At 32.2% G+C, this 26,736-nt stretch overlaps 1 protein-coding gene across 1 annotated transcript; it reads left to right on the top strand.

Annotated features, from left to right (window-relative positions):
• Positions 1–254: 254 nt before the first annotated feature.
• LOC137927110 (peroxidase-like) lies at positions 255–26,314 on the top strand. The gene is made up of 15 exons (XM_068770909.1): positions 255–276; positions 851–989; positions 3,046–3,129; positions 3,845–3,984; positions 4,514–4,681; positions 5,371–5,558; positions 7,178–7,373; positions 7,775–7,975; positions 9,419–9,563; positions 9,639–9,795; positions 10,744–10,911; positions 12,549–12,747; positions 13,376–13,481; positions 15,204–15,324; positions 26,183–26,314. Exons 1-15 carry the CDS (start codon positions 255–257, stop codon positions 26,312–26,314), a joined length of 2,166 nt encoding a protein of 721 aa, XP_068627010.1.
• The last annotated feature ends 422 nt before the right edge of the window (positions 26,315–26,736 follow it).

The following is a 26,736-nucleotide window of genomic DNA, read 5'->3' as shown; positions in this document are numbered from 1 at the left end:
CATTTATCTACTACTTACGTATTACGTACTATTTAAATGAAATGATAACGGTGATGTCTTAAAAATAGTTTATTACCTTATTACATTAACACTTACAGAGATTATTGAATTTCAGACTATAATAAAAAGTAGAACCTGTTAAGATTATCTAAAGTCGTTGAATTTAGGCCGCTACCAAACGATCCTAAAAAAAAATCTATTGGGGAAGCTTAAGCCCAACATTGGACGTCTGGCGATGATGATGCGTAGACTATATGAAGACAAATCGAAGGTTCGGTAAGTGCTGACTGTCACAGTAAATTTCGAGCACCGCCGGCAGCCTCGCACAACTTCTTTGTTGTGAAGAAAGTTTACGGTATTGGCATAGTAAGCGAAATTTTCAATAGAATACCTATAGTCTTTCTAATGATATGTAAAACCTGATACATTCTGAAAAATATATTTTTCTTTCTATAAACAAGAAATTTTAATTTCTCTTAAAAATATGTTTTTAAAATGTGCATGCGTGGAGTACGCTTTTTAGGCACGTATAATTTTTTTTTGTTTGTAAAACATATAAAGTGGTTTTATTATTATGTTAAGCTTCGCATGTTAAAGTAGTAAAATAGAGTTAACGTTGGATATTTTGCGTGAGAAGCGATGTTTGTCTCTTCCATTTTGCTAAGCAAAATTTTCGCACATTTTTTAAAACAATTACGTTTGTTCAGTGTAACATATTGATAATTTATATAGGTTTACAATTTTTAAACTACTACCTTTATGTACATCGTACTTCTACCTAGGATATGTCATTTTGAAGAGCTAGGTTTCTGTACTTGTTAGTTAAACTAAGTTGACGTACGGATCCGAGACGTGGTCGCTTACGACGTGCCACATAGGAAGACTGAAGGTTGTCTACAGAGAAATGGAGAGGGCTATGCTCGGACTTTCACGAATCTAAATGAGAAGATCGACAGAAGAACCAAGATCACCGAAGTAGCGGTGGGCAGGTAACGTATATAGCTCGTGAAACCGATGGCCGATGAGGTCGACAGGTTCTTGTGCGGCGACTACAAGCCGGACGTCTAGACGCGGTGTGGGTAGGTCCCCCAATAGACAGACTGACGACAGAGTTAAGGTAACGGGAAGTTGTTTGATGCGGGCAGCGCAATATAGGTAATCGTTGCGGTCTTTGGATGAGGCCTACGTCTATCGGCTGAAAAAGAAGGAGTAGAAAACACATGTGTGTATTAGAATACGTCTCGAAGCACTTAAAATTTGATACTTTTATACAGCAACTATGTATAAAAAAGTTTTTTGTCATTTTCAATAGAATCTTCTAGATTAGTAAGCGAACATTGAGAACAGATATGTCTTTTTAATTAAAAACAAATAACGCAGAATTAAATTATGGTTCGGTAAAGATAAATGAACACAATACATTTTACATTCATAACATGATATTTAACGTGTCAGATAAGCTTTTTGGATTTGAAAATTTTTATTAAATTTCAATAAAAAAAGCAGAGTAATGTTATGTTTTCGGATCAACTAATAAGTAGAGAATGCAAAGGCGACGAAATTGAATTTTAATTTGATTTTTATCGATTTTTTTAAATTTTTTCTTTATGCTTTATAATCTATGTTGTAATTATTGATAAATAATTGTTAATCATTTTTAATTGATTCATTGTTCATGTATCTTTAAATCTTAATTACAGATTATTATGTATTTATTATTTTAATTGTATTTACATTGTAAATGATGATTTGAAATTGGAATGCACTTCACATTATTTTATTCTTATTTTATTTTTAAATTTAGATAGTGTTCATGGTCTTCTACCTTTACTATATTTTAAGTTTTATTTCAATATATTTATAACAGCCGGATCTAAATGAATATATAGGTAATTGGTTAATGTTTGAAAAATTAATAAAACGATATGTTTCTACCGGAATGTAGCTATTAGGACTCTTATCAAATAAAAGAGGGAAAATCATTAAAAACTAATTATTGATTTCCTTATTCGACTAATTTTATTTGCGAAGTTTTTTTAGATTATTCATGAAATGCATTAATGTCGACACAATAGCAAAAGAATTAGAGAGTATCGTATCAAATACTTTAAAATAATTATCGTTAGCTTTGTTGTGTTACGGACACAAACGTTATTGTTATTTTGTTGTGTTTTCGTTGTTTTCTATTCGAACATCAATAGAAATATACAACAGATCTTTGCCGAGAGCTTTATTATTGTATACAAGCTTATTTATATTTATATTGATCAATAACGAAGATACTTTTATTTTACAAATTACGACTACTATTTATATTAAAATAATACATATGTATAAGATAAATACAAGAAATAAAAATAAACTCTTATCACCTAAATTTCGTCTTTAAAAGGATGCAAAGCCAACATTACTTATATTACGCAAGGGGAGTAGGTGACGGCGTGTGGAGAGACGCAAACAGATTTTAGAAGTACGATTGATTTGGTAATATTAGTATGTATAAGCAACGATTAAGAGATTTTCCTTTTCGTGACGTCTCAAAATAATCCAACTCAGTGGAGTGTAGGTTCCCGATAGTGAGATTGTTATCACTCAAGTCTTCAAAGAGGAAGTAAGTGAAGACGTTGCCTTCATGCAGCTTGGTGTTAGTTTGAATGGATTACTGGATAAATACCAATTAAAATTTGTCCAAGTACATTATTTAATCGACAGTGTGTAAACGATAGCGCGATGTATAACACGATTAGCGCCATATAGTACTATCTAGAGAAACTGCGTCCGTTATATTATACCTATAAAAATTATGACCGGTAAATGTTGAATAATGCATATCCTACGTGAAGAAATTTAGCGGCCTCAAAACTAATTGCTAACGATTCTACTTCGTTCATAAAAGTGGTAGGAAGAGTTATTGCCGGCATTCAGTGTTGCGTATAGAAACATTCCATTAGTCGTTATTGTGTTTTAAATAGTCGAGGATATCGAAGTTAACATGAAGGAATATTTCGTGTGCATTTTGATTTTGAGTTATGTTATTTGTGGTAGGGTTTCTGTTACGTTCGACAAATTTAGTGGAGAGAAAGTCGCTGGCAAGCGATTACATGAACTTCGCTTCCCCAATGCAACTACGTAAGTATTTTTCTGTCCTAATCATCATTTAAGCCGTTAGATGTCAATTGCAGAACAAAGGCTGCATCTGCAGATTTCCAAGAGGACTGGCTGGTAGTGGATTTCATTCAGCGTCTTCCTTAACAAGGTTAACTGTCCAGCTTGTAAGTAAAAGTCCTCCGATACACTTGCCGAACCGTGGTCTCCGGAACCTTGAGGTCCCAGCAGCGATATGAGGCCTGTCCAATGCCACTTAATTTTGCCAATCGGTTGGGCTACATAAGTTACTTTTATTCATTTAAGGCATTTTTTACTATCTCTTAGAGAAATCCTAATAGTATTAGATTCTTGTGTTCAGGGTATATATAACAAAGGCTCAGAAGGGGCTCGCTTTATACTGATAAGGTCGGTGGTTGCGGAAAGAGCTAACCTATAACATTTCTAGCTTCTTAAGGTGTTACGCGGAAAATTAACCCTATATTGTAGCCATACGAAAATTAATCCTATTTAAAATTTAATCTATAGAGGAAGTCTATGTCCAGCTTTGGGCACCTTGCGCCTGAAAATGATGGTGATGACTAAATTTTACCGCAATTTGTGGCAGAGGACTAATAGCTCTGTTTTGGCTGACTATAGTTAGTACGGGTAGTAATTAAAATTAGACAATAAGTTAATGTACGCAAGATAATTAAATTAAAAATGTCTTGTCCTTTATAATGAAATTATTCTTTTGTAGAATATGTACAATAGATATTAAGGCTTGTACACCTTACGAGGGCAGTCGAGTTGATGGCACTTGCAATAATTTCAAATTCCCATCTTTGGGTTCAGCGGGTGGGCCATATGCAAGACTTCTAAATCCTGATTACGGAAAAAGTAAGTAAAAAAAATTTAGAATTCGTATATTTTTTAATTGATATACACATATTTTGTACAACGAAAAGATTATACAAAACTAATGTAAAAACAACTTTTAGTAAACGATGACTGCAAATTGAAATAACGTTTTCTGTAAGCAATGTGAGTTTGTACGCTATTTATTAAAAACTATTAGATTACTCGGGAATCCTCCTTGATAATAAGCGGTGATGTAGGTAGACAAGTGAAGAAAGGCATTCGTTAGTAAAACAGTATTCTTAACAACAGTAACAACCTTTGTTTAGTCTACACAGCCTAATAAATTTTCCCATTTGCCGTATATTCTAAAAAACACCCAATATTATTTTTCCGTCAAAAAAAGTTTTTTAAAGTGGAAAATAAGATAAAATCTAGAGTTTGACATATGTACAAAAAAGTTTTTTCGACATCACACTTATTTCCCAGGTAATTCACTCGCTGCAGCGCTATCGAAACACTATAAAGGGATATCATGAGTGAAATTTAAATATTTTATTACTCTTTACAGATGGGGAAGTGAAAAGCAGTAAAAATGGAAAGGCGTTGCCTTCTCCTCGTCTTGTCAGGACACATCTGCAAAGCACAGGTCGTGTCACGGATAAAACTGTGTTTAATATGGCTGCAGTACATTTCTTGGAGTTTATTCATAGAGATATCAGTGTGTTGTCAGAACAAAGTAAGATTTTGATTTAGTAATTAATTTAAAACAAAATTCAATGTTTACGATCATTTAGCTTCATTACTAAGCCAATTATATCTTTAGGACCACAATTAACAATATGTATTATATTTGTATCTGGATCAATTACAAGAAAACCATGTTAATATTCAAGGTTTGTAGTAAGCTTACAAGGCACAGACGAGTCTTCTAATAAATTCTAAAAATACTGGCTATTCACAATTCTTAACCCAATATAATAAAAGTAGATATAAATATCGCCATCAGATCATTGTAATTGTTGTTAAATTCAAGAGTTGATATTGCTAAAGTCTAAATATTACATTTTGCTGTAACCGAAAAGACAATTAGTTGATAGACTGTAATTTTTTTTTCTTGACTTACTATGCTGTCCAAGTGGCATTTGTAGATTCCCCCGGTTTTAGAGGGTACAGAGGGCGTTTAGCCTATAACCTATTTTAAGTTAGCGAATCTTAATGTCTCCATGGGGAGTCATAAAGTAAAGAATTTCGACACAACCTTAACATGCTTGGTTACTATTTCCCGAAAAGTCGCGAAAGAAAGTTCCCCATGTGAGGAGTCGACTTTGAATTTGAGAGGGCTGAATGGTTTTTGAAGAACTGTGAAATGTTTTACACGATATATTCGAGGTGTATACACAATCGTTTTCTTGTATTATTCCCCAGATGATTATCTGACAAAGGGAGTAGATTGTTGTCACAATGCGAAGCAAACGGGCACCCGTTGCATACCAATACCAGTTCCGGAAGATGATCCTTATCTTAAAGTGACGGATATTCGTTGTCTAAATTTTTCCCGCGCGGAAACATTTCAAGACTTTGGCTGTATTTCCGATTCAATGTTACCGGAACACGTAAGTAATTTTTTTATTATCGTAAAAGATATTAATTTCTTAGAGGTATGAATATTTAAAACAATTGAATGTATATTACTTATTCGTTAAATTTGTTTACACCTATTTACAATCACTTCATAAAATTATGACTCCGTAATATGTTACTGTAATTTACTTTTTCTAATGGCATGCAACAGGCCAACAACTTCTGGCAGCCTTAGTTGGTTTGAAGAGACAGTAAGAAATAATTAATTATAATATCTTGTAATTCGAATTTTGAAAAGTTTTTTGCTATGTTATCATTACGTTAATTTTTGTTTTTGAAACCATTGATTTTAAGATAAGGTGTATGTGTATGGTAATGAGTTATACATTCACCGCTTTAAACCTTTACACCTATAACTTATTATCCTGTAGTCGCTTCGTTGTTAAGTGATACTATTAGTAGAATCCTAAGACAGTTATTACGTATTTTTGCTACGAAATGTTTCTTTACAGTTTCAAATAAAATAGATTTGATATTAAACGTTATTTGATTGTAATTGTCTATATTTGTAAAAAAATCCTGGTCAGTTATCTAATGCTATTTTTAACTATTCACGAAAAATACATGTAATTTATTAACTATTCTATGCCCAACGGGTCGACAGTTATGTCATTCACGTTTCACGTAACTTTATTGTCCCAAACAGAAGAGGGTCACGTTTCAGGCTTATACCGGACATAATTTTGTAGAGATCTCTTCGGTTAAAATCTAAAAAAGTTAAATAAGCGTATAATTGAAAACTTCCGATGTTAAAAGCACTTACTACTTCAATACGTAATTTTTTACATCTGTTTCGGATGTGGATACCCTTTTCAATTTTTTTTTTCGAAGGGAAACAACTTCTCGGAAGAATCTAATTATTATTGTGCTTCCTTCTTAATAGTAAATGATACTATTCTGTTGTAACTTTTACTAATGTTAAGTTTTAAGGCACAGGCCTCCACCAAAGATATCTATAGACGATATACCATAATCGCCATGTTTGGCAGACGGGGTGACGATAGTAGTGTGGTATTATCGCACGATGCTTGCTACTTTTCCTCTGGAAATTTGTTTGTTAGCAGAGGCAATCGTGTATAAGTAATACAGAAAGTGTGAATTATATATAAGGTTCTACCCCGAGAATTCAAACCGCGTCATATGATCGGCAAGTCTCTGTCCTTTATTGCAGCTTTATTAATATTATTCGTGTTTTAAATATTATATTGTATTAACTTATATTGATTTATTGTTTTCATTCTAGGTATTAAAACATTCAGCAAAAATTTTAATATAATGGGATTGAGCATCCATCCATAGTTTTTTTTTATAGTCTAACACTAACTGGCGGACAATTTGCGTCACTTATGATATCGCCGTTCAACAAAAATAAACAATCAAAACGTCGCAATTTGCCTCATAAACAAAAAATTGGAGAGATAGACCGCATACGGCCATATATATAGATCCCGCGTGATGGATTATCTGCGCACCCTCTTTCTTATACAAAGCTCATGTCCAAATGTTATAAAGATAATCCGACAAAAAAATTTAATAGAATTAGATGATATAAATATTTACAAATCACTTTTAATTTGTATTAATTTTACAGGTCAATTTACAAACTCCTGTTATTGATTTATCGACAATTTATGGAGTTGATGAAAACTCTATGAAACGTGTGAGAAAATGGGAAAACGGTTTTCTATTAATAAAAGAAAGAAAGTACGGCCATTTATCTACGAGTAACTCGACTGAACAGTTATGTATCCCGAATATGGAAAACAAAACGAGCTGTTACACTTTTGGTGAGGTTTTAAGGAAATGTTGTTGTTTAATGTATAAAAAAATAGTTAATTATGAAGATTTATTATTCATATGTGAAACACAGTTTATATAAAAACATTCCAATGATAATTAACAAAATGTTTGAACATTGGAAGTCCATCAAAGGGGCGAACACATGTTTTACGTTAAACGCTGGATACGAGTGATTTCAATCGGTCTTATTGGAAATCTATGATTGAGACATATGTCCACCAGTAAGCCTCCTGTGGCCTAAACGATGATGATGGTGATTTCGAAAATTTATTTTTTTAACAAATTTTCATGACTGTGTCCATAGTCCTCGAGGAATTTTTTTAAATTAAATTATTTACTTTTATTAGTACTTCCAATGTGACGAGATGTTATTTTTGGTTTTTAATAGGTTTTCCAGGAGTAAGTAATTTTGATTTGAGAACGACAAGTTTTGCGATATTTTTCATAAAAGAGCACAATCGGCTTGCTCAAATTCTGCACGAATTGAATCCTTGCTGGAAAGATGACCGCATTTTTAAAGTCGCCCGACAGATTAATATCGCAACTGCAACCAATATATTCATGAATGAACTCTTGCCTATATTGTTGAGTAAGTTGAGATCTTTCAGATTATTAATTAGAATGTTTAACATATCGTAGTATTTGACTTCTGTGAATGACTTCATGAAACATTTCAAAAACAGAAAAAATTGGTAGCGAAATTTATAAGCCAGCTGTAAATTTGTTGGTTTCAAGTCATCAAGTATGGGTAATAAAACAGGTATGATAGGTCACGACTCCCTGTCATGGGAAAACGATTAATATTTTATAACTTTTCTTAAGTTTCCACTATTAATCCATATGGTTGTCCTCAATGAGAACGCACAGATCATAGTTCAAGTTCAATTGCGATTTTTCTTACGACCTTTCGAATGTAGTCAAAATGCGGTTTTTTTACTGTTATTCGATCGATAATTGGACCCATCAATTTATGGGCAATGGCAAAAAATATGGGTGTACGGTTTTACAATACATTCTCTTTTATTATTTGTCATGAATTATCACATGAAACATTTTAAAAGTTTACTAAAAAAATAAAGGTCTATTACATTGTGAAGATTTTCTTGTGATAATAAAGCCTGTGAATGAAATGCTCTACTACTTTGTAAGAAGGTTGATATCCTAACAAAAAACTTAGTTTGTTGCGGGTTCTCTGATAACCCTTGCAGCTTTAATTTAAAGTATGCCATCATATAGATGATCTGCTTTTAGTTTCTCTAAAATTACACTCTTCCGGCACTGTATGAGTAAATATTAATATGAATAAATAAACAAAATTGATTTAGTTTTAACATAATTAACATGATTTATTACTTCTCTTACTAGTACTTGATAATTTAACATGTTATTTCAAAGCGATCAATAAACAATTTTATTTAAACGCACAAGTATATGTATCGTAAAGTGAAATCTCGTTATATTCGCACCGACACGCCAACAGCAAAATTTCCGCATAATCGCTCTTATAGGTGACATTGATTAACGTTAATTTTGCGACATGTAGGTTGCATGTAATTTTATTTTTATTAATTTTAAATTAATAATTCTTACTATTGCATTGTATAAATTTAAAATATTGATATATTATATTCGTAACGAGTTCGTCAGAAATGGCTGCATTTTGTATGATTTAAAATGTGTTACGATGTCATTAGTACATAATTCATAATTTCCAGTATAGATAAATAATTTCTTATTCCGTAAAATTGCTGCTGATCATTATAAACGCAATACGTAGACAAGCGACCTTATTATGATCGATGATACAGGCTGTAGCAATGCTCCTAAACTGTGAGAAGTAAGCGCTGTGTAGGATGTTTATCCACTAGGTTAATACACTATCTTGTTGAAGTCGTCAGAGGACCCCAGACGTAGACCACTTTCAATCGGTCCTATTGGAAATCTGCTGAATGGAAGAAGCAAATGGAACAGTGGAGCAACCTTAATTTTCCTAGTTTCACATTTTTCTGTTTATATATGGTTTATATTCCAGGTTATAGAAATATGTTAAAATACGGCTTAGTAACAAACCGCATGCAACAAGTTGCCCAATATGACGAATCCGCAATACCCCTCGTGTTTATTGAATATGAGGTTGCATCGCGCTTCTTTCACACCTTACTTGATGGAAGAATAAAGTAAAAATATTTTTTGAAAATTAAATAGATATTCACTGATATAAACAGGTGTAACGTGAATCCATTTATTTTCAGGAAATACGACGAAAATTATAATTATCTGGATGAACTGTCATACAGTGATACAATATTTAAACATGAAATTTTAGAACAAAATAATAATTTCGAAGAAATAAATCGTGGAACGTTTTATCAGTACGCTGGAAAATTTGATGACATCATAGATCCGGAGGTATAAATAATTCAAATGATTATGATGAGATTTATTTATCAACAAAAGAATTAAGCATAGCATTGTTACATTTATGAATAAGTTCGTCCGTAAGTGAAACGCCCAATTTACAAATTTAAAAAATCTGTTATTAAATATTAGGGAGACCAGAAAGTATTGTCGTTTCTGTCGACATATTTTACAGAAAACAATTGACTTTTAACGCTCCGGCAATGAAAATTTGTATACTAGATGGCAAGGGTTGTTGAAAAGAAAGGTAAATATGTTGTTGAATAAAAATAAACACTTGTTAAAAATGTAGTCGTGTGAATTCAACTAAAGAAGGCGACATTACTTTCCGGTCCCCCTAATAGTTATAAATATAACTATGTTGCGACATTGTCAAACTCCCTGACTAGCTTCGTTGGAATCGATTAAAAAAAAGTTTATTTAATCATCCTTAAAAAAAGTATCGATATATTAAGGAGTAATAAAAAAAGAAAAGACATATTTTGGACAACCACATAGTTGCTTATTGTCCGTTTTCAAGTGTACCTATTAGTTTTATAGTATTGCTATATGTTCAAGTTGAAATAATGATAACTAAAACTTTAAGATAAGATACTATAATATATAGTATCCAATGTACATCATTTATAAAAAAGGCTGTACCGCTCCATAGAAATGAGCGGCGAGATGGGGGCTGAGGAAAAAGAGCAAGAGCGCCGACGCTTCGCGCATTGACTGATACTCCCCCCTGTCTCGTTGCAGGCGCACTTTAGGCGCGGTACAGCGGTTTCGGTTGCACTATAATGAGTTAATAGCAGCTGTGTTCTCCTTCTTGTTCAATTCACGATAAGTGAATCAACATAAACTTAATCTACGTTATCATTTTGAAGAAAGAATACCATCGCTATTGATAGTTAATTGTTTAATTAAAATAATTGTTTGAATAATTTATGATTATAGATTTCCGAACGTTATTATGGTAATATACAAAAAGCCTTCGATTATACTGCTGGGGACATTCAACGAAGTAGAGATTTGGGTATGAGAGGGTATAATGAATACAGAAACATATGCGGCTTAAAAGTCGCGACCTCTTTTGAAGATTTTGCTGATGTCATTGATATAGAGGTGAGTCTAATATTAAAAAATAGTTGTACGTCGCCCGCTTCGCGAAATTAAAGGACGGTGTCACAACCCCATCTTTCGGACGGGATTTCCTAAAATTCATTCTTAGCTGACATTTACTAGTGGAAGGATATTTACTATTCTCGTCAAATTTTAATTTCAGACATATTATAATGAGTTAGTGCATACGGCGAAATATCTAAAATTTTTTTTTAAAACTAAGTAGTAATAAGAAATTGCATGTTTAGTTAGAGGTTAACATTCTTTAGCGTGTTAATACTTTAAGTATTGAGTACTAAGACTTTTGCTATGAAACCGAGTTCTGAAGACACAAGAATATAAAAAAGTTTTTTTTTTTAAATTGAGTGGTCTGTCCTTTAAAAATATCTACTACTATTATCATTACTCTTTTGGTAGTATCTATCTATAAAACATTTTTATTTACAGGTATTTTCCACACTTTTTTTTTCTCTCCCTTACTTTCTTTAGTTTCAGATTTCACACTAAGAGTATGTTATTAAATAACACAGTTGATGATATAATGTATTCGTCAAAATTGTTAAATTTCATTAAAAATAGCGACTGTCTCGTTTCTGGCCGGCTCTTCTCAGCAGATCAGCAATCCGAGCTGATGATAGCTTACTACTTATAACGTTAAAATTATTGTTGCCCCGAAAGTTAACTCTTGTTTTAAAAATAATATAAAGAGTATTCATTAGAAATAGAAAATTTAAATTTTTATGTAATTGAGATTTTCTAAGATCTTATTTTCATAACTACGAATATTATATGTTTGAGGCACAAATAATTTTATCTTTAATTATAAATAAATGTATTTAATGTAAATTTTAATTAAAGTCACACTCGAAATTGAATCCGAAATTAATGTTAGAAGGGTCTGTCGGGACGAAAGGGTATAATATCTCTTTCTCACATTATATTCTATTTAAAAACCTTACAATAATATGTTATGTATTTCCAGTGGCGTACCTAAGGGGGGGCGGTGGGTGCGGTCCGCACCGGGCGGCACTTACCTTGGGGCGGCATTTTTTATATTTACTTATAGTTGTAAAAAGCAACTTTTTCATTTCAAATTTATTTTCTTTCTTGAATAATAAATGATTATTATAAGTTTAATATTTGATTTATATAAATTATTATTAACTTTATGATTTCGAATATTATTCCTCGGTGTATATAAATGCGTTTTAGTGTAAATTTTGGATTCTAATTTAAGAACAAGATGATAATTTTTTTTTATTGTATTCATTAAAATTTTTTGAATTCGTAAAAGGATCTTTACGACTTTGTTCGGCAATTTTTCCTAACTAAAATTTTTTGATGTCACTTTATAAATGTCATTTCTTTTGAAAAGTTTTATGATTACTTTGAAGTGATATGTCAATACTTTTTAAATCAAAAAACCACTATTTGATTGACATATAATAGAAAGGGCGGCAAACTGAAGATCGCCCCGGGCGGCAAAAGTTCTAGGTACGCCACTGTGTATTTCTAACATTGTTTGTTTAGGCTTTTAAAATAGGTTTGAATAATGGTTTTTAAAGGGCCCGGGGTGATATAAATTTATATTAAAAGAGTTTAGAGGTATGTTGTATTTAAGAATAAAACATGTTTTTCAGAAAGTTGAAATCTTAAGACAGCTTTATGAGGATGTAGACGATGTGGATTTACTAGCTGGTGTAATAAGTGAAAATTATATAAAAAATACGTTCGTTGGACCGACTTTATTCTGCATAATGGCTCGACAATTGAATGTCTATAGATATGGCGATAGATTTTGGTTTGAGAGAGGAGATCAAATTCACAGTTTATCGTCACGTAAGTTTATTCATTTTCTTTCATTATTTCACCAAAAAAATCTACATTCAATTTAGTTTATTTATTATAATCTGTTTCCTTTTTACAACTTAAAATGGTTTCAAGTATTTTTAATATCGGTTCCAGCAATTCTTCTATTGTTTAAAGATAAAATGTAAATTCCTTTTAATATTAAAATAGGTCGTAAAAATAGATTGTGACGATGAAATCTAATTAGGTGGAATGCTGTTATATATAACTACAGATAGTCCCATACCCAATACTCAAATGGATCGGTAGGAAGCGGCCTGCATCAAGCATCTTCGATGATCATAACAAAGTTATCTGTCTACCATAACGTCCTACGCTGCTTTGTCGGTCCGTTTTTTTCACTCTAGAACCTCAAGGCACCAGCGGCCTTCATTTTACGCCCTATGTGACCTGCCACTGCCGCTTCAAGTTGCCAAGTGCTGAGCTTTTCTGGTTTCTTCTTACTGGTTCAATCTCGAAGGGAAATCCCGAACATAGCCCTATGCATGTCCCGTTGAGAGACTGAGTTTTTCAATGAGACTCTGAGTGAGAGACGGTGCCTTTTGCCGTAAGTCAGCGTAATAGTAATTAATGCATTGATAAAAGTTTGTATTTTCAGGTCAGTTGCAGGAGATTAAGAAAACAAATTTAGCTCGGCTGGCTTGCGATAATGCTGATGGCATTAAATATATTCAACCGCAGGCTTTCCTGAACGTACGAACAGAGTACGTATATATTCATAGTTTTTATTTATATTTTTAAATAATTTTAATTTTAATTTAATTTTCAAACTGTGTAAGGAAGTAGAATGTATAATAATACTTCTTACACTTTACGGTATGTTCTATGTGCAGTATTAAGGGTAAAATGCTAGTAAAAATAAGTTGTTTCGGTTTTAATAGGCACACTATTATATAATCAATAAACCACCATCAAAAGTGAAAAATGGTAAAGAGAAACATTAATAACAAACCGCCATATGCTAGAAGCAAAAATAAGAGAGGTATATAATTTCCACTATTCAGTATTAAGACGTTTTGCATCTAAGAGAAACCTATGATTTAGCAGAGGTTATTGGTACACATTTTAGTTGTCATGCAATCATGCATTAATTTTGGAGTAGGACACGATTTCATAAATGTTTTTACTGGTATTTAGTATATGTAAATAGCGGCATCGCGATGTTAAGGTCACCATTTTCTTTAGCTTTAAATTTCAAATAAGACCGGTTGAAAGCAGTCGGCGTCCAGCGATTTTTGATAAAACAAGTTCATCTGGTTACTTGTGGGTGGATGTCCTACAGTGAGCTTGTTACCCTCAGTACCCCTATCTGACTTAAACAATGCTACTTCAACTTGTCAATCCGCTGATTACATCTCGTAGATAAATCTCGAGAATAGCTCTTTCCACGTCTCGTTGAGCGATTGTGAGCTTGCCCAAAGTGAACGTTAAAGGTAGCGCTTACTTTAGTTACATAAAGTAATACCATAAATTATGCGTATAAGTGATTACAGACTTTAACTTAATTAGATATGGCTTAGATTTACAATTATTTTTTTTATCTTCTCGACGTTTCCAATTTTTGTAGCTCACATTGTCACGGGTACTACCAATAATCCGTTTTTAGTTTTAATTAATTTCGTACATTGCCATACATTTATAAAATACTATTTTAACAGGTATTAAATTACTCTATTACATTACAAACTATAAATAAAATGTGAACACTAAATGCATAAAATCGAGACTAAGTTACACTGTAGTCTACGCTATACTACAGGCCAAGTTACACAAAACAAACATGAGAAGTAATAATACCAAGTATTATTACTTCTGAAATTTGATATGTTCAGATATTTTAACATTAAGAAATCTCTTTATTCAATGACTAGTACTGACCATAATTAATTTGCCGTGCAGGCATGTTAAAAATCATCCTGTTATTCACACGGCTATTGGAATGAGGCATAGTAAAATTAAGAAAAATCGCACCTGCCACCTTGCGTCTACTTTCAAGAGAGATTTATTTAAAATGAACTAGTCTATCTTCGTAATTATTTAAACAGTTAGAGAGGTCATACGCGTATGTCAAATATGACTTGAGCCTTTTCTGGATGTAATCCAAATCTTTGAATATGTGTATTATACGACGGGGTCCAGATAATAATATACAATAACTTAATCAAATCACAACCATTATCAAAAACTTACATTCGTTTAGATTTAAAATGACTTTAAATTGTTTTACATTGCTCAAATAAAAGAAAATTGCATTTGTTCGAAAATGTAATTTATTAAAACTTTAAACTGAAATGTTGTTATGGTAATAAGATAGTATTATATTAACATTTCAGTTACTTTAAATTAAACAGAAATTTTGTGTTCACAGAGCGTTCAGAAATATTACGTTGTAAAATTTTATATATGCTGTTTTGTTTTTATTTCAGTAACACACCAGTATTGTGTTCACGCATTCGAGGTGCGGATTTGACAAGATGGCGCGATCAAGCCTGTTACAAAGATAAAGAAGTTTTTTATAGAATTAATGACGACGACGATTATGTATCAGTACATAATAATCGTTTTTCATTGAGACCGCGGATTACGTTTACGTAAGCATAGAAACTATTGTTGTTGAATAAAATTTAAATTTTAGAGAAAAAAATTGTCAAGTATGATATTTGTGTGCAATGTTTGATGAAAATTTTTATGTTATCTTTAAGGCGTTAAGTTTTATTAATATATTTAATTGAATATTTAAATAAGTTACTTTAAGCGATAGCAATAAAAAAATAAAAATGAAATTTTATTTTTTCATTCATTATGTCAGCCGTTAGGCTCGTGGTTGCCATCCAAGAACCTTTTGAACCCAGCTTTTGTTCATTATAAAATTTAAATTAATATTTAAAACCTGTCTTATTATTATAATAAGACCAAAGCTCGTCGTAAGCGGAAATAAGAATGGAAATAGGACACAAAGCAAACCTAAACAATGAAAGATCAAGTTCTTGCTGCACTAAACATTAGTTTGAAAGCCACTTGAAGAATAGGATAACGTGACTTATGGAGACGATTCATTATAAAGATACAATTAACATACAGTAGGAGATAGGATCCTAATTTACAAGGAACTAACAGAAAAAATAAAGAGATGGGGAAAAGAAATGGAATAGAGATAAACTAGAAAGAAAAAAAAGGAAATGATCAAAAGCAGGAAAATAAAAGGGAAAATTTGCTCCAATTCATTTTCAAAGATCTTTATTCTTGTTGAAATTTAATACAACTATTATTTCGTAAAATAAGACGTACCGTCAGATTCAACAAATATAAAATTTAATATGACTGAATTATACAAAACTACTCGACGAAGTATATTAGCTTAAATCAAGTCTTCGTGTTTATCTTAAAGTAGAAGCTGACTATGTTTGCGAAATGCTAATAAAGTTAAGTGCTTCATAGCGAAATATTTTTTATGAGAAGCTCGCGTCTTTACCGCGATTCAATCTTTTTTAAGTTAATAAAAAACCTTTGCATATTTTATCTCAAATGTGACAAGAATGGCAAGAAATCGTCGCGTTTCTTATAAATTTAAAGGTTATTCATGATGTGAATAAACTTAAAAAGAAAAATTATCTTTTACTTGCTATTACGAGTTAAGATTCATAATTTATATAAACTTTACATTTTTATCATACGTGTAAAATAAAAGCGGCGGTAAGATAGCAAATATAGGTTGTTCTTTCTATTTCCAATAGATATTTACTTTGTGTAAATGATATTAGAGATATTAGATATTAAAAAATTTATATAAGTCTTGAGTATTACCGTAATGTTCTGAGAACGATATTATGTACCGTAATAATTAAAAAAAAAATTAACGTCGTCATAAAATAATCTCACTTCTCTCTCATCTTAATCAACATTGCACAAAAATATTGAACGAATATATATTAAGTCGTTTTCTTAAGTTAAATTCACACGACTACATTTTTAACAAGATTTTATTTCTAATCAACAATATATTCACCTTCGTAATCAACGACCTTTTGCCATCTATTAATATATAAATTTTCAATGCCGGAGCGGTAAAAATCAATCGGTGTTTCGGTACAATATGTCTATGACTTTGTGTTTGGCACTAATTAGTGTAACATAACTCCTGAAGATGCTCCGTGGAGGGGTGAAACACGTGTTGAGTGATTTGGCGGTGGCAGTTGTGTAATTCGCATTGGCTATATTTCAATGTTGATGCTCGCTGTAAGCCGTTTTGGCTTTTACAGCTTCATTGTTTGCCGCATACGCATTTATCAGCAGGCTGGCGGGCGGTGCACTTTGTTGCACGACTACCACTGCATGTGCGGAAGTGGCTAAATATTGGTCCTTTTCTTACGTAAAATATGTCGACGGAAATAACATTACTTTCCGGTCTCCCTAACATTATGGGATAGTACCAAAAAAATATGCGGTAATCCCCTTATTAACACGATATATCAGGCCAGCGGTATAGAAAAACGCGGTATACGACCATTCTCTCAAAGGCACTCTAATTACTCCATATAACGCGTCTTAAACAAATGATTCACATTTATCTTTCGTCGTTCAAGGGCGCTTGAGTCTAATATTAAGGAAAAACTATGTTATGAATCGAATATTTATATTTGAATTAAATAAATCAAGTGCATTAAAAATAAATAAAAAGATTAAACTATAAAACACTACTGGCCTACGTGCCGATTAGTTACAGATTTAAAAGCTTTAAAAGGGGGAATGTATAGCTCATTTGTTGTGTATGCTAAAATTAACGGTTTCTTAAATAATAAACAGAGATAACAATAATATAATAAGGAAAACCGTTTCTAAAATTCGGAATCACATATTAAAATTAATTTTTGTTTGTGGACCTGCAGACTTGTTACTGCCAGAAGTTATTGGCTTATCGCATTGCAACAGAAGTAAATGGATTGAAGTATCATGTTTCAGATTGGACAATTACCACACGATGATTGGAAATACACGTAAGTGTAAAAGCTATATACTGACTAATAAGCTGTACATTCACCCCTTTAATGTTTTTACACATATTAATAATCACACTGTATGTATTACGCCATAAGATCACACAGGCGTTTGTGGTTATTTTGAGTCCATATCCTCTATTTAAAAATAAGGAAGTCTAACATAGTACTATTGTTTTATTCTATAGGAGTTTGAAATGAAACGATAATGTTTGTATGAACTAAATAACACAGCAATTTATACACTGGCGAGAATAATATCAAAGAGTTCAGTCAGTCGCATAGCGTATGAATGGCGACGTCTGTCAATGCAATGTCTTGTTGCAGTATCGTACATAAAGGTTACTCACATAAACAAGACGGTTGTTCAAAGGGTGGCCACTACGCTCGAAGCGTGGGATCTGTGTGAGCCCGCGAGTTAAAAGATATGTGATATATGTGTAGCTTGTACTATGGCAGTTATGTCATAACTATCTGAACTAATTGTTATCATAAAGAAATTGAAAAAATAGTGCAAAAGATATAAGGGAGAAAGCAATAAGTAATACGGCTAATGGATGCTGCCTACAAGATGTCGTGCTTATGGGCATGAATATCGTAGATACAATTAACATGTTATCCTGATTACATATTGTCGATGTATATCCACATACGGACGAGTAGAACCATCGATAGAGTTGCAAAATAAATTTCAGATTTAAACGCTTCCAAATTTAAATTAACATTGTTTTTTTTAGTAAAAAAGTAAAATGAAGCCAACATCATTATTTCAGCCGCAGGACATCCATTGCTATGTATACATTTATCTCCTCCATTGTTTAGGACAGTCCAAAAGGAACGGTTTGAAGTGATCCTCATCCAACATCGTCTGACGACCTTAAGGTTGTTAGTCCACTTTACGTGCGGACATTTTACGTTGCGCTTGCCGAACCGTGGTTTCCACTCCAAAACCTTGAGCCCCTGCGGCCATCCGGTTCTATACTTATTCATACTTTTTATAACATAAATACATCTGAAAGATAATCACGGGGCAATTTTTTATTTGCTTTCTAGTTTGTTTCTTAATCTAGTAATAAATACAGGCTGGCAATTTACCGTCCTTAAGGATTCGATTTTATCTTATATACATTTATACATATACACACACACACACACACACATATATATATATATATATATATATATATATAAATTAGATGTATAGATAGATTAGTTTACGATTTGCAGTCGATTATGTACTCCCTTACAAAACATAATGAAATTTAGTGGTTAATCTACAACGTGGTTCGTCATAAACATAACTGTAATACACTTTCGGTGTGCATGAAGTCAATGAAGAACAAACTCATTAATAAATTTTACTATCCAATTGGAATTGCATTTATTATAATCACTTACATATGAATGTCATGAGAAATGTACAAGTAGAAGCCATTTAATAAAACTGGACTTTCTTATAATGACATCTTTCAACTTAAAATACACCCTCTCATTGTTAGGTCTCTTGTCCACTACGATTTTTTCTAGCGAAGCAGTAGCGACGCTGTAGCGAGTTCGCAATGATACAGTCGAGAAGCGGTCGATAGCTCTGTGCCATCGGCCATGATTCAGTTGTAATGAAAACGCGATTCAGGAAAGTTCTCTTCCTCGCAATCTATCGCTACTGTAGCGCGTCGCAAATGTGACTAGCTTGCGTTAGTAGTGATGCTGTCAGGCGTTTAGTAAAGTATCGCTGCAAAATTCGCTATAAGCGAGGAGCCTTATTACTTTCACAAATATTTGTAATACATCATTTATGGAAATTTGTTGCCAAGATGTATTATTATTTGAAAATCAATTACACAACGATGACATTTTTATTAGGTTTAGTATCTTTATAATTTTTTTCGTGATAATTTAAAGCCAATTCATAGAAGTTTATTGTAAGAGCGTTCATTACTGCCTATAAAACTGTTACTAAATTATAGAGTCTAGAAGGAATAGCTGTACATTATTTTTAGTGTTTATCTATGTACATCTCTATTTTTACAATATTTATAAATTATTTATAATCGTAACTTTTCTTTAAAATATTATTTTCTTAAAATTTAAGAGTATCAGCTATTATACCAAAGATTTTACAAATAGCCCTCTCTCTTTCGTAAAACAAAATTTATATCGATATTAACATTACTGCCCCATAAAGTTTAAACGATTTTCCTATTACGGAAGTATATTGAAAATCAAGGTTTATTTAACATAAAAAGATGGCGTAGTTCAGACCGTGGTCCACCTGGTAGCCCACTGTCCCGCATTCGGAAGACTCCCGGTCTACTCCGAATGCCGGTTAGGCAGTAAGGTTAGCGAGGACTCTATGGCCTCGCTAATCAAAGACAAGGAAGCAAGACCAACGTTCCTAAAAATGTGCAGAACGATTACGGAAAACGTGATAAAAAGAAACAAGAGTTGAGGTAAAATTAAAAAAAATGTAAGTAAAATTGTAAAAATAGGCAAGTAAATAAATAAGAGAATAAAATAATACGTATAAAAATGTATACCTAGACTATTCTAAGTTCAAAAATATGATATAGAATAAAAACAAAGTAATTGTATGAGTAAAGGTATGAGGAGAAGAAAGAATGGTATCGAATAAAACGAAAAAATGGATATGAAAGGGAAAGAAGAATTGCAGAAAGAAACAAATAAAGGAGTGAAAGATCATAGGAGGAGCAATAGAAGAGCGCGGAAAAATATTAAATAAAAACAAAGTCCCTGTCCCACAATATATAGGGGAAACGAGGAATTCCCATAGAAGGGGCCTTTATTAAAAAAAAGACAGCAAGAATGAGAGAAACGACGATATTATTGTCATCATCATCATCATTATTTTAGCTGTACGATGTCACCTGCTCAACTTAAGTCTCATTATAGATTTCGAATATTACTTGTTGGAAGCTGCATCCAGCGTATTCCAACGTGGACGTCCTGGTCTCCACGTCAGAGTAATTGTCAGTATTATTAAAATAATTTTTCTCTATTATTTTAACACTAATTAAAGATTTCTCTCTATTAATTAATAAAATCAATATAGTGTATAAAATTAAAATTAAAAATGCTTTTCATCTCTGTATATTTCCGTATTAATTAAAGCCAGAGTAGCTAGTGCTGCAAACAACTAGATGTAAGATTTCAATCTCTTGATTGCCTGCACTATGTCATTAGTACGCGTACTAATAATTCAGAGTTGCGGATTATGGAGTGTTAAATTGGATTTTTGTTTATGTCGGAATTAATGACGTTGTTTTAAAAATATCATTGTATTTACGCGTTTATGATCATTTAATTAGAATGGAATAAAAACAAAAGGCGATTTTTTGAATTTGCCTTTATTTTTTACGTGTCTATAATTTGAACCTAGTAAATACATTATGATTATTAAAATAGGGAGATAATTAAACAAACAGCCGTGTTAATGGTAAAAGTTTACTATACTAGATGACCCAACTGACTTAGTGTTCTCAAAAATTATTGGCCTGTCGCAGTTCGTTATATCTTTTTAATTTTTTTAAAGACATACTTGATTCTCACGCGCATTTTTTAATTCCATCAAATGTTTGCCAGTAAGAGACATGTGTATTATTTTATTTTGATCAGGTTAATGTGGGAAAATAATAAATATATAGATAGATGTCTTAACTATGTCTAATGTCTTAACTATTTTCCCCGAATTTTTTCACTCACTAATCATCTTCTTGCCTTTATAAAGTTAAATTACGAAAAAAATAAGCTGTCGCGTTCGTCGAGATGTTTTCAAGTTTGTTGCTTTTTTTTAAAAACACAACGGACGTTTCCTATTTATTCATAAAATATTTAAAATCATAAAAAATATTTGTGTACCTTAAAAATAAGTAAATTTTCTCTTTGTTAAAGAAATCACAGCGGATAGCTTTTAGAACTGGCCAAAAATGTAAAAATAAAGAGCAGTTTACTAATCTTGAGCAATGGCAGCCTAGCAGTACAGGACTGATACTTACGATCGTAGGTCTCGCGTTCGACTCCTGATATGATCTTATGTAATTCAAACTTTGTGATTAAATTATGCAAGATTGCCTCTGCTTACAAACAGAGGAATGACAGCAGCATCCTCTGCGTACCATAATACCGCACTGCGGTCGCCAACCTGCCTGTCAAACGTGGCGATTATGGTATATCATCCCATAGATACCTTTGGATTTGTCTTTGCCGTGCAGAAGGTGTCTATGGCTGTAACGATGACTAATCTTTTTACAGCGTAATTTTTCTGATAAAATACGTTATGCCATAATTGTTTTTGAAAACAGTAACAGCGTTGTGGTATACCAGCATTATAGTTTCCCTACTTCTTTTTTGTTATTTCGGAAAATTTCAAGAACAACGCCCCAGTAGCAGAGTCTTCTTTCATCGGAAAAATGAGACAACGCATTTAGCCAAACAACTGAGTGTTTGACAATGGTGGATTTGTTGGAGTGTCCTTATCGCAGTTCCGAATTTATCACGCGATTTTCATTTATTTTCAATAACAAAAGAAAAAAAAATGAGAAATACGGTTTCTAGATGCGGAACAAGCGATTGGGTTTGAAAAACACCGTGGAAAAGACTTCCAGAGAGGATTGTGCAAACTGCTTCTCATTATTTGTTTTAGATTGTCAAGGTAAAATAATTTACAAGATGATTTTTAGTTCAATTTTTTGTGTGTCTGAAAAGTCTCCGTTTCACCTCTCTTATACTTTATCGTTAACATCGTTGATTTGGCCCTAAGATATACATAGATTGACATAGGCCGCCCTCATAAATTTCCAACTGGATTGATAAAAAGCGGCAGGCATCTAGTCTGTCCCGATGATTTTAGCAAGGTCATCCATTTACGTTGTTTTTATATAAAAAGTACAAATTACAGTTTATAGGACATGTAACGGTTTGAACTATATTTACGATACTAACTCTAAAAAATCTTTCAAGAGATGTGCAGAACTGAAGGGAAATAAAATAAATTGCATATATTATACTCCCCTATATTCATAGTAATTGGGTTTTCAGAACGTGTCCTACAACAGCTGTTCTAGTTTCAGAGACGAAACGTGACGTTTTATCTAAATGCTTTTTAAAAGTCTCGTGGTGTCAGCGTATAGAGCACAAGCCACTACAACTATTAACCAATGTAAAATGGTTTTTGTTTAACTTTAAAATAGTCGTTTGAAAACAACGCTTTTCATTATTTTTATAAAATACAAAAATGTATAGATTTTTATTTCGACACCTGGTATAATGGTCATAAAAATCAACAGGTTTTGGTATCTCAATTTAAAAATAACAATACTTCTGTAAGGAGGCATTGCTCTACTTTATCAATATATTTTTTTTATTATAATCTTGCAGTGGCAGGCACAATAATAATTATAAAAATACATTTAACATAAAAATTAGTAAACTCATTGAAGAGTATATGGAAATACATGTGCGATCGTGTATGCGCTTGCGTTTGCATATGTGTGCGCGTGTGTAAATATTATAATGCACACACGAAAATATTTGAATGGAATGGAATAATATTTTGAAAAAACTTTTTAAAGTATGTCTAATTATTCGAAAAAGGTTCAGCAATTAGTACATTATAAAACTGTTAAAAGTTAAAAACCTTAATTGACTAATCTTGCTGAGTTATATTTATAATCATGTGTTTGTCATTTTAAAATGTTAGGTCACCAATGTCTTGACTTTTAGACGTTCTTTTTTTGTGGTATAAAACTGATGAAATCAAAATGAAAATACAGACAATTTTTTTTTATTTACGAGTGTATTTCGTTATCGTGGATCGTGTACGAATCTGAAGGTAATTATGGATATGTAGCGGCTGCCGTTGAAGTTCTTAATAATTACTTTATTAATAGATGAATTAATGATTTACAATAAATATTCAACTTCTGACTCTGAAATACTTATTTTAAAATGAATTATTTCATAATAATCAGTTACTATAGACGAAGTAAAACGAGAAAATGATGTTGAGAAAGAAATATAAGTTGGTAAGCCTTATAAAATCAGTTCTTATTTTACAGCAAACAATATACATAACGCTGGCAGCAGAAAATTAAACTTTTGTTAAATGAGGCCCGGGAAAAGTAATGCGATACTTTTCAATGAAGACTCGAGATTATTTAAAAAAAAATTGTTTTATAATGAGGTTGAAATCAGAAACGTAACTTGTATTCTTATAGCTTCACTGGTCCATTACGTAGGGGAAGAAGGACTGAGAACGTTGTTCAGCGCTGATAACCCACGTAGCAGATTTACGAAAGTATTCTTTTAAAACACTGGAAACACACCATAATTCACTTTCTCACTATCCATTTAAATTTTAGAAGATTGATGAATGCTGCTATGTCCGTTCTAACCCATAATAATCCGAAGTAAAAGGAGTGAAGTGAGGAATGATTATGTATTCTAGCATTCCCTGTCATAGTTTCCTAGATATAATAGAAGGCTAAGGAATATACATTACAGCTGTAATATTAACTGTAAAATTTCTCCATATTGTGCCACTACTTGATCTAATATATTTTAAATTCAAATGCTAGTTGTTATTACGTACTGTCTCCTCAAAAAGATTAAATTATTTTTTTTATACTTTAAAACATTGCGGTATTGACGTATATTGATAAGGTCAAGTGATATATATTTACATTAGATTCTTATACTTTTAATATAATTAAATACTAATGTATTTCACTTTTTTATAGCTAAGGTCATTCCAAATTGAAAAAATTCTTTATTACGGTTACATAAATATGTATAAACAAATATTAAATAATAAATCTTATATCAAATCTGATAAGGTAGCTGGAATGGACGCTACGTTGGTAAGCGTGCGTGTTTCTTGTAAAATGAACCTACTACAAGTATATAAATGCATGGTATAGAAAAGTTTCAGTACCACCCGATTTTTATTTCTCAGTGTATTTGTTATTCAGCCCCGCGCGAAAAGTTCCGCGCTAGGTCGCCCCAGTTATTATTCATACAGGCAAACGGAATATTTTGACCGAATAGCCGTGAGTGGCACTTTCGCGAACATGTCGCGAGCCCGTAAAGATTTGTTTTACATAGAGATTTGTTTTCGGGCAGGGATTTACGTTTGTTTAACACGCTGCGTTCGAGCCGTTTTTGAGGAGTAAATTGTAAAAAGCATATTTAAAAAATATTCAGCAGTGTTTTTAATTAGCATGAGGTCAGCAACTCTGAAATAATTAATATTATTTCGATGTTTTTTTCACACAAACTTTTTTCTATCAAATTTCCTATAAAGAGGTTCTTCTTATATTAAACCTCTTTTTTCCTTAAAGGTGTGGTAATTCATAATTAATTGGAAATATAGTACAGTTGTTTGTTAATTTATTTTAAATTGAACCACAACTACACTAGCGGAAGCTAGTCTTTGTTGCGATTCGTAGTAACGTAATCATTGCAAAATATTTCGAATTGGCGATGTTATGATTTTATATTTTTAAACATGAAATACGCAAATCCCGTAGAAAAGATACCCTGCAGGGGTCTTAAAGGTCTTTTCCGCAGGAATAAGTAAATGCCGGATGTTCTGGGTGAAAGGTGGACTAGCGACATTGTTATGGACGTTGGAAAACGCTCGATACAAGTCACTTCCAAATAGTTTTATTCCGTGCTGAACACGGTTATGATCCAAATGTTCTCGTGACGCGGAGGATTCTCGGAGTACGTGCATAATTTTAAACTCAAAAAGAGCTCCTCGTGCATCTCAGGCCCTGTGTTTTACCAGACCGTGGTGCACGCAATCACTTACTGTCGCACACGTTGCGGTATAAGAATGGATTTAAAAAATTAATTAGGAAAGAAAATCGACAGTGGCAGTATCGCCGCCCCGATGAGAGATGTAAGATACCATCACACTTTTTTTGCAATATTTCCAAATTATTATTATTAATAATTTATTACAATACTAATAATTAATTAAAATAATAATAATTAATTAAAATATGATTAAAGAATGGGAAATTAAAATATATACCAAGGTACAGGTAATTAAACAATGCATCAACATAAATAAAAAATAAGAATTGTAAATTAAAACTGTAAAGAAGAAAATAAAAAAAATGAATAAAAATGTAATCTATCATGAACATATATAAATGAATGCTATATGAGTGAGAGAAAATGTGAAGAGAGAAGATATATTGCATAAAGAAAACAAAACTGAAAAAAATGTTTTGTGATCGAAAACCATAAAACAGGAGGGACCAAGGGCCCAAACACGAGGCCATGAAAAAACCGGTCTTGCTGGATATCTATGGGCGAGGTCTTTATCCAGCAGTAAACATCCTAGGTCTAGTCTGGTAATAAAGCGATACTTAAATACTTATTTTCAGCTGATAGATGCTCACTACAATAAACAGAACTTCCTCAAATATCGGCACGAAGACATGGTTTTACGTTGCCTGACTACAGTAACTTCCCGCAATCTCAACTATGTTGACACTCAACCTAGGGACTCCCCCTAAAAGATGTCTTAAAAGATTTATATTGGATTTGCTTACTAGTTGTACACATTATTATAACAAGTAAGAGTGACGTGGGTCTATGTCAACTGGTTCTTGAAATTAAGTCACTGCATAGCGTTTCTTGGAACCCGACCAAGAATTGAATTTGTAAGTGTATTATGAAATGGTGATTCGGCGGCTGTAGCGGGTGGAGTATTCTGTAATATTCATATTGTTACTGTATTGTGTAGTTTCTAACTTCATCGTTTCAGTTTTTAGTAATGTTTGAGCGGTAATTCTACCTGCTACTTTTCGTATCCTTATAGAAGTCCTTTAAAATAATTTAAATAATCAAGATGTTGGTAAACGATAAAAGACATTCGTTAATATGATTTAGGTAGAATTTTGAACTTTGACTGTCAAAAATATTTTAAATATAATTT

Source organism: Battus philenor, unplaced genomic scaffold (genome assembly GCF_028537555.1).
Source record: "Battus philenor isolate CCGP_79_NKW_IND1 unplaced genomic scaffold, ilBatPhil1.0.hap1 SCAF_10, whole genome shotgun sequence".
In the NCBI taxonomy this organism is placed as follows: domain Eukaryota; kingdom Metazoa; phylum Arthropoda; class Insecta; order Lepidoptera; family Papilionidae; genus Battus; species Battus philenor.
Note: the sequence above shows the minus strand (reverse complement) of the source record. Positions and strands in the feature narration are given on the sequence as shown.